At 42.0% G+C, this 12,448-nt stretch overlaps 1 protein-coding gene across 1 annotated transcript in view; it reads right to left on the bottom strand.

The window, feature by feature from the left end:
- KTN1 (kinectin 1 (kinesin receptor)) overlaps positions 1 to 12,448 on the bottom strand; it is a 54,309-nt gene that overhangs the window by 5,319 nt on the left and 36,542 nt on the right. The window contains exons 32-41 of the mRNA XM_010579814.1: positions 11,232 to 11,318; positions 9,306 to 9,395; positions 8,054 to 8,134; positions 7,522 to 7,611; positions 7,340 to 7,432; positions 5,923 to 5,994; positions 5,377 to 5,460; positions 5,099 to 5,182; positions 2,686 to 2,769; positions 1,245 to 1,337 (exon numbers count right to left, since the gene is read on the bottom strand). Of these exons, the coding sequence (XP_010578116.1) occupies positions 1,245 to 1,337; positions 2,686 to 2,769; positions 5,099 to 5,182; positions 5,377 to 5,460; positions 5,923 to 5,994; positions 7,340 to 7,432; positions 7,522 to 7,611; positions 8,054 to 8,134; positions 9,306 to 9,395; positions 11,232 to 11,318 (858 nt within the window). The remainder of the gene's footprint in view (positions 1 to 1,244; positions 1,338 to 2,685; positions 2,770 to 5,098; positions 5,183 to 5,376; positions 5,461 to 5,922; positions 5,995 to 7,339; positions 7,433 to 7,521; positions 7,612 to 8,053; positions 8,135 to 9,305; positions 9,396 to 11,231; positions 11,319 to 12,448) is intronic.

Below are 12,448 nucleotides of genomic sequence, written 5' to 3'. Positions count from 1 at the left end.
TAAAAAGGCAAAGACTTTCCTACAGTACTCCTTAGAAGACTCCTAGCTTCCTCTTGCAGCTGATGAAGCTACTTACTTTCAGCAGCTAAAATGAGTCGATATATTATTTGTCCTATCGGCAAGTGCTCTTCTGCCCCTCAGAAGACAGCATTTCCTTCCACTCTACCCATCATATGAAAATGCATAATGAGTTCCATTGACACCACTTAGCTGTGTAAAACATGCTGGGAAGGCACCTGCTTTAGCCTTCGCCTTCCCAATTGCCTTCCAGAAAGCTGTTCTGAAGCTATTTTGAAGCTGATGTGAAAGCTCTTGTTTCCAGAGATGGCAAAGCCCAGTTACAAAGCCACGACTCAACTACTCATAGAAGTGGTGTCTTTTTAGGGCCAGGACTCAGAGTACCACCTACACAAGCAGTTCAGCAATCATCTGTGCTAACAGTAACCCACAGGCTCAGGTGAGTTACCTGCAAGTGTGAAAACAGGCCACCCCAGAGTCCACCCAATTCCGGACCCTGTAACTGCAATGCTAGTACTGGAGGATATAAAACCACCATCAGTCTGGAGAGTTGCCCACCAACAGCACAAGGCAGTGCTCACATCTGTTGCTTACTGAAGCTCAGGCTAGCAAGATGTTGTGCTGACCTTGATGTGGTCCAGCAGCAAATACCTAGGAGCCAGAACCAGCTGAAGTTGAATTCTGGCACCTACCAGTGGCTAAGGACAGGCTCTTGCCCACAGCTGCAAAGGACCAGAAGGGTCAGCATTCTGGCAAAAGACATTCTCTGCCTTCATGTTACAGGCCATGCAAGACTGCCTTCTTTCTTTGGCCTTACAGATGTCAGCAAGTGCCAACCCAACAGTTAGTATTTTAAGCTCATGTAGTTATCAGCAAATTTATTTTTAGCTTCCCTTCTTGAAGGGACAAGTCTGGGGAACTTCCCACTTTTGCCCAAACCAAACCAACAACCCACTGGAAGCCCAGATCTCATGTCCAGAACCTCTCCCTTTCCTCTTTGCATATTTGAGCCACGGAAAATAGGTCACGATCCAGATGACAGCAAAACTCCCAATGCATCCTTGGGGATACAGCTCCAGGACACGACCCTGACAAGTTGTAGGACAGGAATTTTCATCAAGCCTTAATTTACCATCAGCAGCACACGTCCTGTTCCTTTGCTGGACTTCACTTCCCAAAGTTTATACTTTGCATGAGATTTGTGTTGCTCAAAAAGAAACACTCACCGACTCTGTGCAAACATCGCTGTTTTCAATAACATTGGCATCCCCAACAACTTTTCCAATTTCTCTCTCAAGAGATGCCAAAGACTCCTGGGCCTATAGGGGAGAGAAAGAAAGAAAAAAAGAAAGAAGGAAAGAAAGAAAAAAAAACACAAACAGAGGAGGCACAACAATTAGCGAAGGCTGAGAAGCAAACCCCCCATCTCTCCAAGAGCACAAGAGACACAGGAAATCACTGTTCAGGAGGAAATCTGTTTTATGCCAGATTTGCTCAGGGGACCAACACATTTGCCAAGATTGACATGTCTCCTTACAATCAGCGTGTTGCATGTCAGCCTGACTGCACTTGAGAGCAATTCTACAGGGAAGGTTTAATAGTCTCATGTCAAGTTGTTAGGCAAAACCTGTGCAGCAAATTTTTTTGTGCAAGTACAGGCAGGTCTCCAAAAGCCTAACCATAGATCTGTGTTTATATAGAATATACCATGAACATCAGCACAGCTCACTTCATATGTCAACATCCAACATAATTGTCCTGAGCAAAGCGTTTTAAACACCTTATTACAGTAGGTCTCCTTTACCTTCTCACCTCCTGGCAGTGCTATTGTGATCATCTGTCCCTGGCCCAGGACAAGACTTGCCCTGCCAACAGCTCTCCCCACTCCAGTCCTGCTAGAACACAGCCCAATTTCCTTACTATGCATCTACCGCAGAAGGAACAAGGTGTTACACGGTCTTGAGCCGGAGCTCAGCCATTCTGCAGGCTATTCTTGGCTTCATTTATCAATTCTCCCATGAGACATTCATTTCTGGGGTGACAGACAGCACTGAGACCTCTCATGCTTAAAGATTTCCCGCTCCAATCCATCTTGCAAGAGCAGCCATTGAGGAAGAGCAGAGGTAACCCACCTGCTTGTCTCATCAAGCTTGTGTAGAGCTAACTTTAAAGATTTGCAGTCTCCTGGGTTATAGCCGATTTGTAACCACATGCAAATGGGCAGATGGCTTGTAAACCATCTTGTAACCTACTGCCATTTGAGACTGGATTTAAAAGCTTCAGGCTGTGGTGTGGGTGTATGCCTGTGGGATAGGCTTTTTGTTAGGCTGGGTTTCTTTAAATAAAGAATTATTTGTCAGCCCCAAATAATCACTTGTTCCCATTGGCATAAAATTATCATGAACAAGAGACTCTTTCAAGAAGGGTAACTGAACAGAGTTGAAATGATAAAAATGCAGCTAACAACAGACATGCAGGTATCCTGCATGAGCTCTTACACCCACAGTCCTAGTCACTTGGGGAACCAGCAAGTGGAGTAAGACACTCCACCAGGCAGGCAGTCTCCTCAAGCCACTCAAATCACCACATTTTCCAGCACTGCAAAACTACAGATCTTGAGGGTTTTGATAACATTTAGATCTGCAGCTGTTAAGGGTCTCTACTTACCTTGGGCAAGTCACCAGCTACCTTCTGTCTCTCGTTTTGATCAACTTTGAGTTTTGATAGTGTTTCATTTAGCTGTGTTTTCAGCTGCAAAATAGTAACAAAGAAAATCAGTTTCCCTCACACACACACAGATTTCATCTGTCTGTCCCATGGATTAACCCAGTGCACACTGACTGCAATGGGAGTAAGATTACTAACAATTATTGCACATACTGGATTAGTCAACATGTATGATGAGGTTTACAAGGACAGTCAAGGAAGAGAGACTCCATCTGTAAAGATAAATGTAAAGAATGGAAACTACAGAAGACAAGACATGGTTGGCATCAGCTTCATTACAAGTGGCTTCAACTTTTAAATTATACTGCCAGTAGGAATATTAGCAATACTGACAGTACATAAGCCTCTCCAGCACTCTTATCACAAAAGTCAGCCCAGACTTCAACTTAATTCACAGCAAATACGCAAAAATGTAGATTGTCATCTTCCTAATTCAGGCTAAACAGTCACTTTACTGCTGAATAAACTAAAAAGCTCTACTTGTCATCTTAATAAAGTGCCACTTACTACAACTATGTTGACTTAACCAGTCTGTTAATGTCACATCAAGACATGAATCACTGACAGGGGTATATTAAGTTGTCGATTGTGTTTAGATTCAATCCAAAAAAGTGAAACCATTTCAGTCAAGAGGGATGAATACTTTGTACTGGCTGCCCTTAAACTATAGCCTTCCAAAGGATATAAACATTTTTTTAAAGAATATTTCGATCGCTCTTCAACACAGCATACAGAACCAGCCATAGCACTTAAGGCTTGAGCCTCAAGTAGGAGCGCTAACAAGAAGCTCGAGTGCCAATTTTGTTGGATTTGTGCCTCTGAAGTGCACTGTGCTAATGTTCACTATTCCTGCTGTCAATCTTCTTGGGAGCCAGCAGGGGATTAAAGAAGTGAACAATAGGCTACTCAGAGCCCTGAATTCTCGCTGATTCCAAACCTACACCTTGTATTTGTCTCACCCTTGGAAGGTTTCCCCTTTTGGAGCACCTGGACTGGCAGATGCTGGTTTTCTACATTTTGGGGAAGCACTGTTGAGCTTCTCTGCAGATTCAGCTTCTCTCCTTGCTCACCTTATAAATTAGCAGGAAACGCATTTTGAAATCCCATCATTTCTATTCCTCAGCCTCCTGCCTACTGCAAAAAAACCTCATATACACTGGACAGCATTCCTGAGCCGTTTGCATGAAGGTAGTTCATGCTCCTGCCAGCACAGCATCATCAGATTGCAGTCAAGCTGCCCTAGCATGGAGCTCAGCTTTTTGAGCTTTTGTTGCTACAGACATAAGAGATTGTTGCCTCTTATATTCAAGAGGTTGGCATTTACTGATTAACTCCAAGATATGCATTCAATTCCCATTTCCCTTGCTTTCAAAACAAGAGGCTTTGGTTGCCGAGGCAGGATGCTAAGCAATGCCGTACTAGACTTGCCAAGCATACCAGTAACTTACGCAGACTGTTACTGTGGTGAGTTTTTTTTAAATCAACTAGAGATCAGCAGCTCAGCCTGCAGTGACAGGTTGTCCCATCAACCACTCTAAAACTCAACAAAGATGTGGTGACAGAGACAACCTTCCCCAATTTTGGCTCAAAAGCAAGAAAGCACTGTTCAAACACAAGCAGAGGAAGGATCTGACTGCTCCTGCAGCCTTAAAAAACACGTCACTGAAATAAGTGAGAAGTGGAAGGGCTCAAACTGCAAAACCATGCATCTTTGGGCATATAGGCCTGCCCTCGGTCAGTCCAACTCCCTTCTTGAGAAAAACTGGTACAGGAGCATTACTGGCTGAAGAGCATTTCTAGCCAAACACGCTGTAACACAGTGCATGCACCAAGGCAGCACAGCAGCTATTCAGCCATATCAGGATGCCAGCTGCTGAACAGCTGGATACTCTGAATTAACCTAACCTTGGTTTTGGCCAATTTCTCTACATACAGAGGAGGATGGAAAAGGCTCTGCACAGTCAGAGCACAGATACCACAGTTGCATCCTAAAAGCTGTGGAAAAAAACAACCAGAGAATAATCCTCAAGTTAAAAGGACAAGAGCACAACTTTTGTTGCTCCAATGACATTATATTTGCTGTTGCGTGTACCTACACCGTAAAACACTGATTCTCAAGAAGTTTCAGAAATGAATGTCTTACAGACTTTGGAAAAAGTCTTAAGAACCAGACATGCTATTGTTAGGAGCAGAGAAAGAGACAAATTGTAAAAGTCAGACTACATAAATGATTGCAATGGACAAAAATATCAAGCTGAAGAGGTTAGCAGAACAGACAGGATTTGAAATAAGTCTCCGCTTCATAAGTATGCTGGGAGCCTACTTTGTGCCCAGCAGAGAACAAGCTTCTTACCAAATTTAACTCTTCATTCTGTCTTACTGCTTCAGAATATGAATCATCAAGTTTTTTCTGCAATTCAGTCAACAGATCTTTGAGCTGAAATGAAGTTTAGAGTTTTAGGATTTGTCTCCTTAGGATGCCCACTTTTCTTCTGCTCAGTTATTAGTGTGTCGCTCTACCCTAAGGTCACAAGCATATAAATTCCTCAGCCACGGGGGCTAAGCATTAGATTAGTTTGCCAGCCAACTAGTAACCAAAAGAAAAATAACAGTTTGGTCAATTATGTTTACCTCTCTGACTTCTGAAACATAAGTAGATCGTTCTATTTCTGCCTTTTCTAGTTCACTTTCCAAATGTTCTCTCTCTTTTTTAAGCTAGAAACAGAAAAACAGAGTTAAAACAGATGTTTTCAATGCTTTTTTGCAGTATCATTTTCTTGATTTAGAACTAGCTATAAATTTCTATCAAATATTCCATGACATTTAGAGAGCATTCCAAATCCAGTGATTGCACAGCACAGATTTAAACTGTTACACTTCAAAAAGATAAAAAGAAAAAGAATCAAGCCCAAGACCATGAACAAGCAGTAAACTGCTCGGTCTCTCAAGGAAAAAGCCCCAGTGGATAAGTACAGAAGTAAAAACCAAAAAAGTACAGTTTCCAGTACCCAGCTTCTCTACTTCTTAAAAACACTGGCCAAAAGATTCAGTTTAAACTGCAGCACAGGCTGCACTACTTGCAGGAGAGAAGTCCTAGGAAGTTCAGACTTACAACATAAGCCTAAATCATGTTTAAGTAACAAAAAGCTTCAAAGACAAAAAAACATCTGCACGTACAGTTTCAACTTCTTTGATTTCTTCCTTTAACCTCTCTACTTCGTGCTCCAAAGAAATGACTGAAGAACGCATCTGCAGTTTTCAAGAAAGACAAATAGATCATTTAGTTGGGATGGTCTACAACAAACTCTCCATATACACACAAGCTTGTTTCTATGATTTAAAAATATTAAGGATGAAATCACAGTGACTGAATAAAGATGCTCACTCAATTCAATATACTGAGTCTCCTCTAGAACACGTTTTCTACTTCCTCCCAACGTAAGAAGTTCTTTGACACATTTAGCGCCTAGATGCCTGAAGGATTTGGAATATAAGCACTAAGCCAGCTGTCCATTAGGCCATGGTAAGGGAAATATCTTTCCTAGACAGGGAAGACTGTCTCCATCCACATGCTATACGTAGCCAAACACAGCATATTTAGCCTTATTAGAGGCTGCATAAGTGCAGCAGATGGTAGCACATCTATAGTTCAAGATCTGACAGCCTTTTATAAGCCCCTCAAACAAGATGTTTATAAATCATCTCTCTGTTTGCTCCAGGCTCATACTCTGGCACTCAAATTTACTAAGCAGAAGTACTTTAGAAGTAATTTCTTTCAAAAAAGCAGTTTGACCTACTTTAATTCTAGATCAGGAAAGAAACATAAAAGGCTTTTTTCTTACCAATTTTGCTAGCAACAGAGCCTTCCTAAAAAGGAAAGCTTTGCAGGCAATTTCAAGTGTAATTAGTTGACCATAATGGATTAAGCAGTATTTTAACAGCTTCCAAAAAATTGTTATGCTTATATGATACTTAAATTTTAGCACAAAGAGACTGTATCTGTTCACAAATGGACTTTGAAAAAAAAAAAAAAACAAACCAGGTGCTTAACAGAAATACAGTCTGAGTTGCCAGGATCAGAAAAATACATATTCCTGGGCACATTAATGGGACATATGTACTTTCCTGAATTTTTGGCTTCCTATCCCGTGAGCATTAATATTACTACGTGCTCTTTGGCTGCCTCCTGCATCAACTGCAAAGGACTGTGACACAGACTTGTCATAATGGTCAAAGACTTCACACCTGGGCAGTTCATTTGTTTCTGCTTCTCTAAAAATGGCAGCATGAATATCCACACAAATCAACAATTCCTCCACTTTTTAGTTTTTTAAAATGGAAATATGTTCCTCAAAAAAATAAAAATCACTTAGCATGAAACTAAGTATCAGAGCACCAAAAATCCTACTGTTGTAAGGAGGGATCATTCCTGTTGTACTAGTTGTAGATTTCACCTTTTTCATCCACTGGCTGCACACACATCAAACCAGGCAGCCAGGGCTGTTCTATACCTGCCTTCACAGTGCTCGAACACCCTCTGTGACTTCAAGCAGAAACTGCCTGGCTGCAGCAAAAAGCAGATCTTCAGAAATACCTGTTTAAGTTCCTTCTGTGATTCTTCAACTTTTATCTTCCATTTGCTTTCTTCCTCTTCCACACTCCTTTGTAGCCTTTGTAAAATCCCCTCCTAAAAAGACAGTGGGGTTTGAAAGCTTACAGCACAAGAAAGGCAGCTTGCAACATCACAAGGCACAGGCAACTGGGCATCCTGCTTACCGTCTCTGCTAGAACCGATTTGTATTTCTCGCACTCCAGTTGCAGCAATATGTGCATTTCCTCGGCCTCCTTCAACTTCTGCTCCATAGCCTGGCAAAGGAGAAAAGGGACCAGAAGAGTCACATCTCAGCTGATGGATTCAAGTTCTATTATTTATCGTATTTCAACAAGCAAGCTGGTATCATTCACATTGGCAGGTCTGTCTTTCCAACCCAGGCAAAGACAACAGCAAGAGCAATGTTTACCTACAACTCTCAATACTCAATCACAAACTTTATGTGAGTTACTGCAGTAATTCTGAATTGCCTGAAAAAAACCAATTACTTGAAAAAGGGAGCAGGAATTTTTGAATTTCATGAATGTTTTCACAACTCCACAAGGTGCTTTTCAAAGATGCAAATATCCATAAAACAATTTTCTTGTCACCTGTTCTACCAATTTGAACTTCACAATCCAGAGCACAATTTGGAAGATTTATACTGGAAAATATCCTACGCCACACACGAGGAAGCCGTCCACCATTCGTGCCTACCTTGACGTCTTGGGATCCCGAAGCCTCTCTCAAGTATTCTTTAGCCATCTTTTCAAACCCACATATCCATTCACTGTGGCTCTGTTGGGAAATACATTCGGTTAAAGCTGAGAATAACCTCAATAAATCTATCTTCAGGACGTTTGCCTCCCAACTGCAGGCTTACAGAGCAGTGTTTCAGTCCTCTAATTCCCCGGAGCTAACACACAGCCTGACAGCAGTTGTTTAGCTAGTACCACACGCAGCCGAGCCGAGCTGACAGTCGACGGGCAGCAATCCAGGAGCACAAGGTTATGAGACACACACAGTTCACGGGGGCTTGGAAGTGCTCAAATACAGCTGGGTGACAGAGGTGTCCATGCAAGTGTCAGGGTTCTACAAGAACTACTTGAAGACTTAAGGGAATCTTTTCCAAAATCCCTGAGCAGTTAAAGCAGACACTTGCTATGTAATTCTAAGGACCTCACTAGGAAGACTGCTTTATAACCTTACAGAAGAATCAGTCTTTTTAAAGACTATTTCTAGTTCATCAGGAGACCAACTTTAGCACATTTGAGAATAATTTTAAACATGAATGTTCAAAACCTCTAGACGTTACAAATGAAACACAGACCCCATTTTTCCAGCCTCACTTCACATCATTCACGCTATCTAAACCATATGAACCCAGTGCACTTCCCTTGCAAACAACTGAAAGCCACCAAGAATATAAAATTGGAAATCAGTGGTTTTCAAAGGAACTTTCGGAACAAAACAAACCCTACTGAACCGCATTAACTGGCACTGAGGCAGTGCAGCCCCTCCGGAAAGGGAGGCCAGCTGTTATCTGCACAGCTGCTGGGGAAGATATGGATCCTCATTGTGCCAGACAGTGAGCAAACACGCAGCAGACCTTATCCGCCCCTGAAAATTTACTATCTCAGTTAGACACAAGATAACACAGGCAAATGAATCAGATGTTGGGGCAGTAAAAAAAAACAAAACAAAACAAAAAAAAACCAAAAAAAACCCCACACCACAAGATAATGATAACTTTTTTTTTTTGTTTTAACACTTTTCTTGAAGTAACTGCCTGCAACTTTGCCTCTCTGCTGCTGGCAAGTACAGGTATTACCGGCAGAAGACACTCACATCCCGCTACAAAAACCTTGGGGCAGAGGGGACTGCAGGGAAGCGCTCTGGACTGCCCAGCGCAGCAGGACCAGAGCTCCCTGACCCCCAGCAACAGGGTAGGAAGAATCCCTTCTCTTACCACGTTAGAAGGAAGAGAGACTTTAGGGAAGAGCTTCTGCAGTAGTTCACGTGTCTCCACCTCGGCAGCTTCCAAATGCTGCTGCTTCTCCTAAACCAAGAGAAAGGCTCATGTGAAATTGGGCAACACACTCCACAGACCTGGCAATAGCCTCTTCTATGCCTAGAATAACTAGATGAACCCAGAAGGTCATTTTTCAAGTGAGAAAGGAGCTATAGTTTCCAAAATTGCCACTAAATTGCTTCAAAAATTGACACTGAATTGCTTCAGAACTTGGCCTTCACATTTGTTCGTGCTTAAGCTTTTATTTTCTTAAGTTCTCCTCCAATCTAGCCTGTTTGTACAGAAATTACACCATCATTCACTTGTTCACAACACAAACTACACTGTGCTGAGTAACTGCATCTACAGATCACACCAACCCTGCCACTCAAGTTGAGCGATCTCAAAAACAAGAAGTTTGGTCAATCAACAGTATTTTATAAATCCATACTTATTTTAAACAATTTTAGGTGGGAAAAAACCATCACCATAAATTAACATCACCACATCAAAAACAGAGAATTAAAGTCAAAAGGAAACTTTGTGTTAATGCACATTTGAACCAGGCCAAGAAAGCAAGACCGTATCTTCTAAATATTACTTTTAAGTACTCAAGAGCGAGACCCTTACATCCTCCTTCCCCAAGCCTGGATGCAATGGGAAATAATTATTAGAGCTGTGTGACAATCTCCAGGTTTTCTTTGTCATTGCTCTGCAAATATAAATACACAGAGCCAAGGGCACCACAGATCCATCGTTCCATTTATTTAACATTAAAAACAGACCAGCCACAGGACATTTGCTTGCTGTGCTTGTGGCAGATTGGTTTAATTTAGCCATATGACACTCAGGCTCCCGTATAAGTTTAAACACGGAAAGCCTGAAACCCTGTGCAGAAGGCAGCTTTCAGCAAAAATCCTTCACTAATATTTGGGTTTGTTTTTTTCTTTCACATTAGTGTTACTGCGCCTTGCTGCTCTGGGTTCCTCTGCTGCAAGAGATAGGTAGCATTAATAGGTTGAGATTCGGAGACAGAAAAGGACAGGAGACATTAGGTTGTGAAGTTGTGCTAAGAGTGTTAGTTTTCAGCAATTTAGAAACCACCGAAAAGTGGCAAATGGCTGTTTGATGAAGTCTTCTGACTGCAAGAGAAAGCAGGCAAGCGTTAGCACACAGCAAAAGCAGGTACACAAGTTCTCTGAACACGGGGCCGAGCAAAGAGCAGAAACATCTCCAAAACACAGACGCACAATCCCAAACTGGAGGCTCCTCTGCTTCTAGCTACCCGACTCGTGTTTTTAAAGTTATTTTGATGCTTTTTTTGAAATCTGGATAGTGACAATTAAGAACAAATCAGGCTCATAGCAAATGCAAGCTCCTTTCAGAGCAATTCACATCCCGTATAATTTTGAACATTGGCTCTGATGGGACCTGTCAAGCTTCATATGCTTTCAAGGAAGAAATTCACAGCTGTGGTGACACCATTTTCCTGAGAAGTTCCCAGGTTTTTAAATAATAATCTAGTTCTTCACAGGTCCAATAAATTTATTCAAGCACAGTGAAAGCCCAGTAGATGAAAGCAGGTTGCTCACCAGCACAGTTTTTGTTCTAGAGCTCCCCACAAAGAAAAAGTGATTCACAACAGCTCTAACAATTATGCAAACAGAAATCAAAAATCAGCATGCCCACAAAATAAGGATAAAAAAAAAAATAAAAGAAACCTGAAGACAACAGGAAGAAGCAGAGGTGAGAGTATATGAATGATCACTCAGAACAGACTATATTTAAATTGCAGTAAAAGTTAAATGCCTCCATTTCATTTAAAAACCAGCTGCAGATCTGCTTCTAGCTTAACGCATCGTTTCTAGCAGTTAACATTACAACCTTGGCAGTCTTGTTCACTTTGTCCTGCAGCAATTTTTCAGTTGATGCCAATGCTTCCATTGCTTTCCAGTTTTTCTCCCGAAGGTCCTAATCATTTTTAGAAAGAATGATTTCAGTTCAGCCAATATTCAAACTGTTTCCGCTTTTAATTCAGAGATATATTTTGCATTACATTCCACCATTTGCATTTAAATGCTGGTTACTGCAAGATGATTTTGCCGGGTAAGATGACATACACTAGCAAAAACAAGTGTGATGTTCAAAGAGTTTGAATGAAAAGGGGAAAAAAATGCCAATTTCTGCCCAACCTGCCCCCATGTCCAAAACTGATCCAAGTGTTACTGCAGAGCGTATCGCTACAGCGACCCCACACTTTGACTGCACTTGTAAGAAGAAAGAGGGAAGTTTTCAAAAGTAGTGAGGAACACAGACACCAAACCACAGATTACACAACAGAGTGTTAGGCATGTCGCATTGCAGAACCCAGCATGGACCCGAGTATACATGGAGGTGTACACATTTATGCCCCTGATCTTGCAACCAGATCTAGCTATGTAGATCCTTGGGCCTCAGCCCAAACCTACTATGCCAGGGCTGATTTTATAAACACAAAGCTCAGGGCCTTGGTTTGCAGCATTTACCCATGCAGCACTCTCCACTGTACCCAAAGAAAACTGGTCTGCTGCTCACCAGCCCTCCTGGGAGGTTTTGGGATTTCGCCAGTGGCGAGCACACCGCAGATCCACGTGGAAACACCACCGTGCCGTGCTGCGCTCCTGCATCTTTCTTGGCGAGGTCATCAAACGTGTACTCCACAAGATGTCAACATGCAAGCTCAGTTAGGAGGCTGAGAGCTCTTAAGAGCCTCGCAGCTCTTATCTAGGAAGGATGGCGGGCCTTGTGGGGAGGAGATTACAGTGCTTGGGATTTAGATTTTTTTTTTTTCCAACCCTCAGAGCAATCTGTTTTAGCAAAGGGCTATTTTTGAAAGGCTGTGGTTTTTTTAATTCACCACACAAAGTGGCATCCAAATCCTAGCGTCTACCTACACTAGTTTTACTTTACTACTTCTATTTATCTGCTATCCTAAGGGCTGTTTCACAGGACATAAAAACAAGATTGGATAAAATTGCAATGCTGAAAGCTGGGACCTACAGCCATGGTCTGCCTTTAGCAGTAGCCAGATTTCTGCCTGCACCACCAAGGATACTTAGACC

Source organism: Haliaeetus leucocephalus, unplaced genomic scaffold (assembly GCF_000737465.1).
Source record: "Haliaeetus leucocephalus isolate CR32 unplaced genomic scaffold, Haliaeetus_leucocephalus-4.0 Scaffold678, whole genome shotgun sequence".
NCBI classification, from domain to species: domain Eukaryota; kingdom Metazoa; phylum Chordata; class Aves; order Accipitriformes; family Accipitridae; genus Haliaeetus; species Haliaeetus leucocephalus.
Note: the sequence above shows the minus strand (reverse complement) of the source record. Positions and strands in the feature narration are given on the sequence as shown.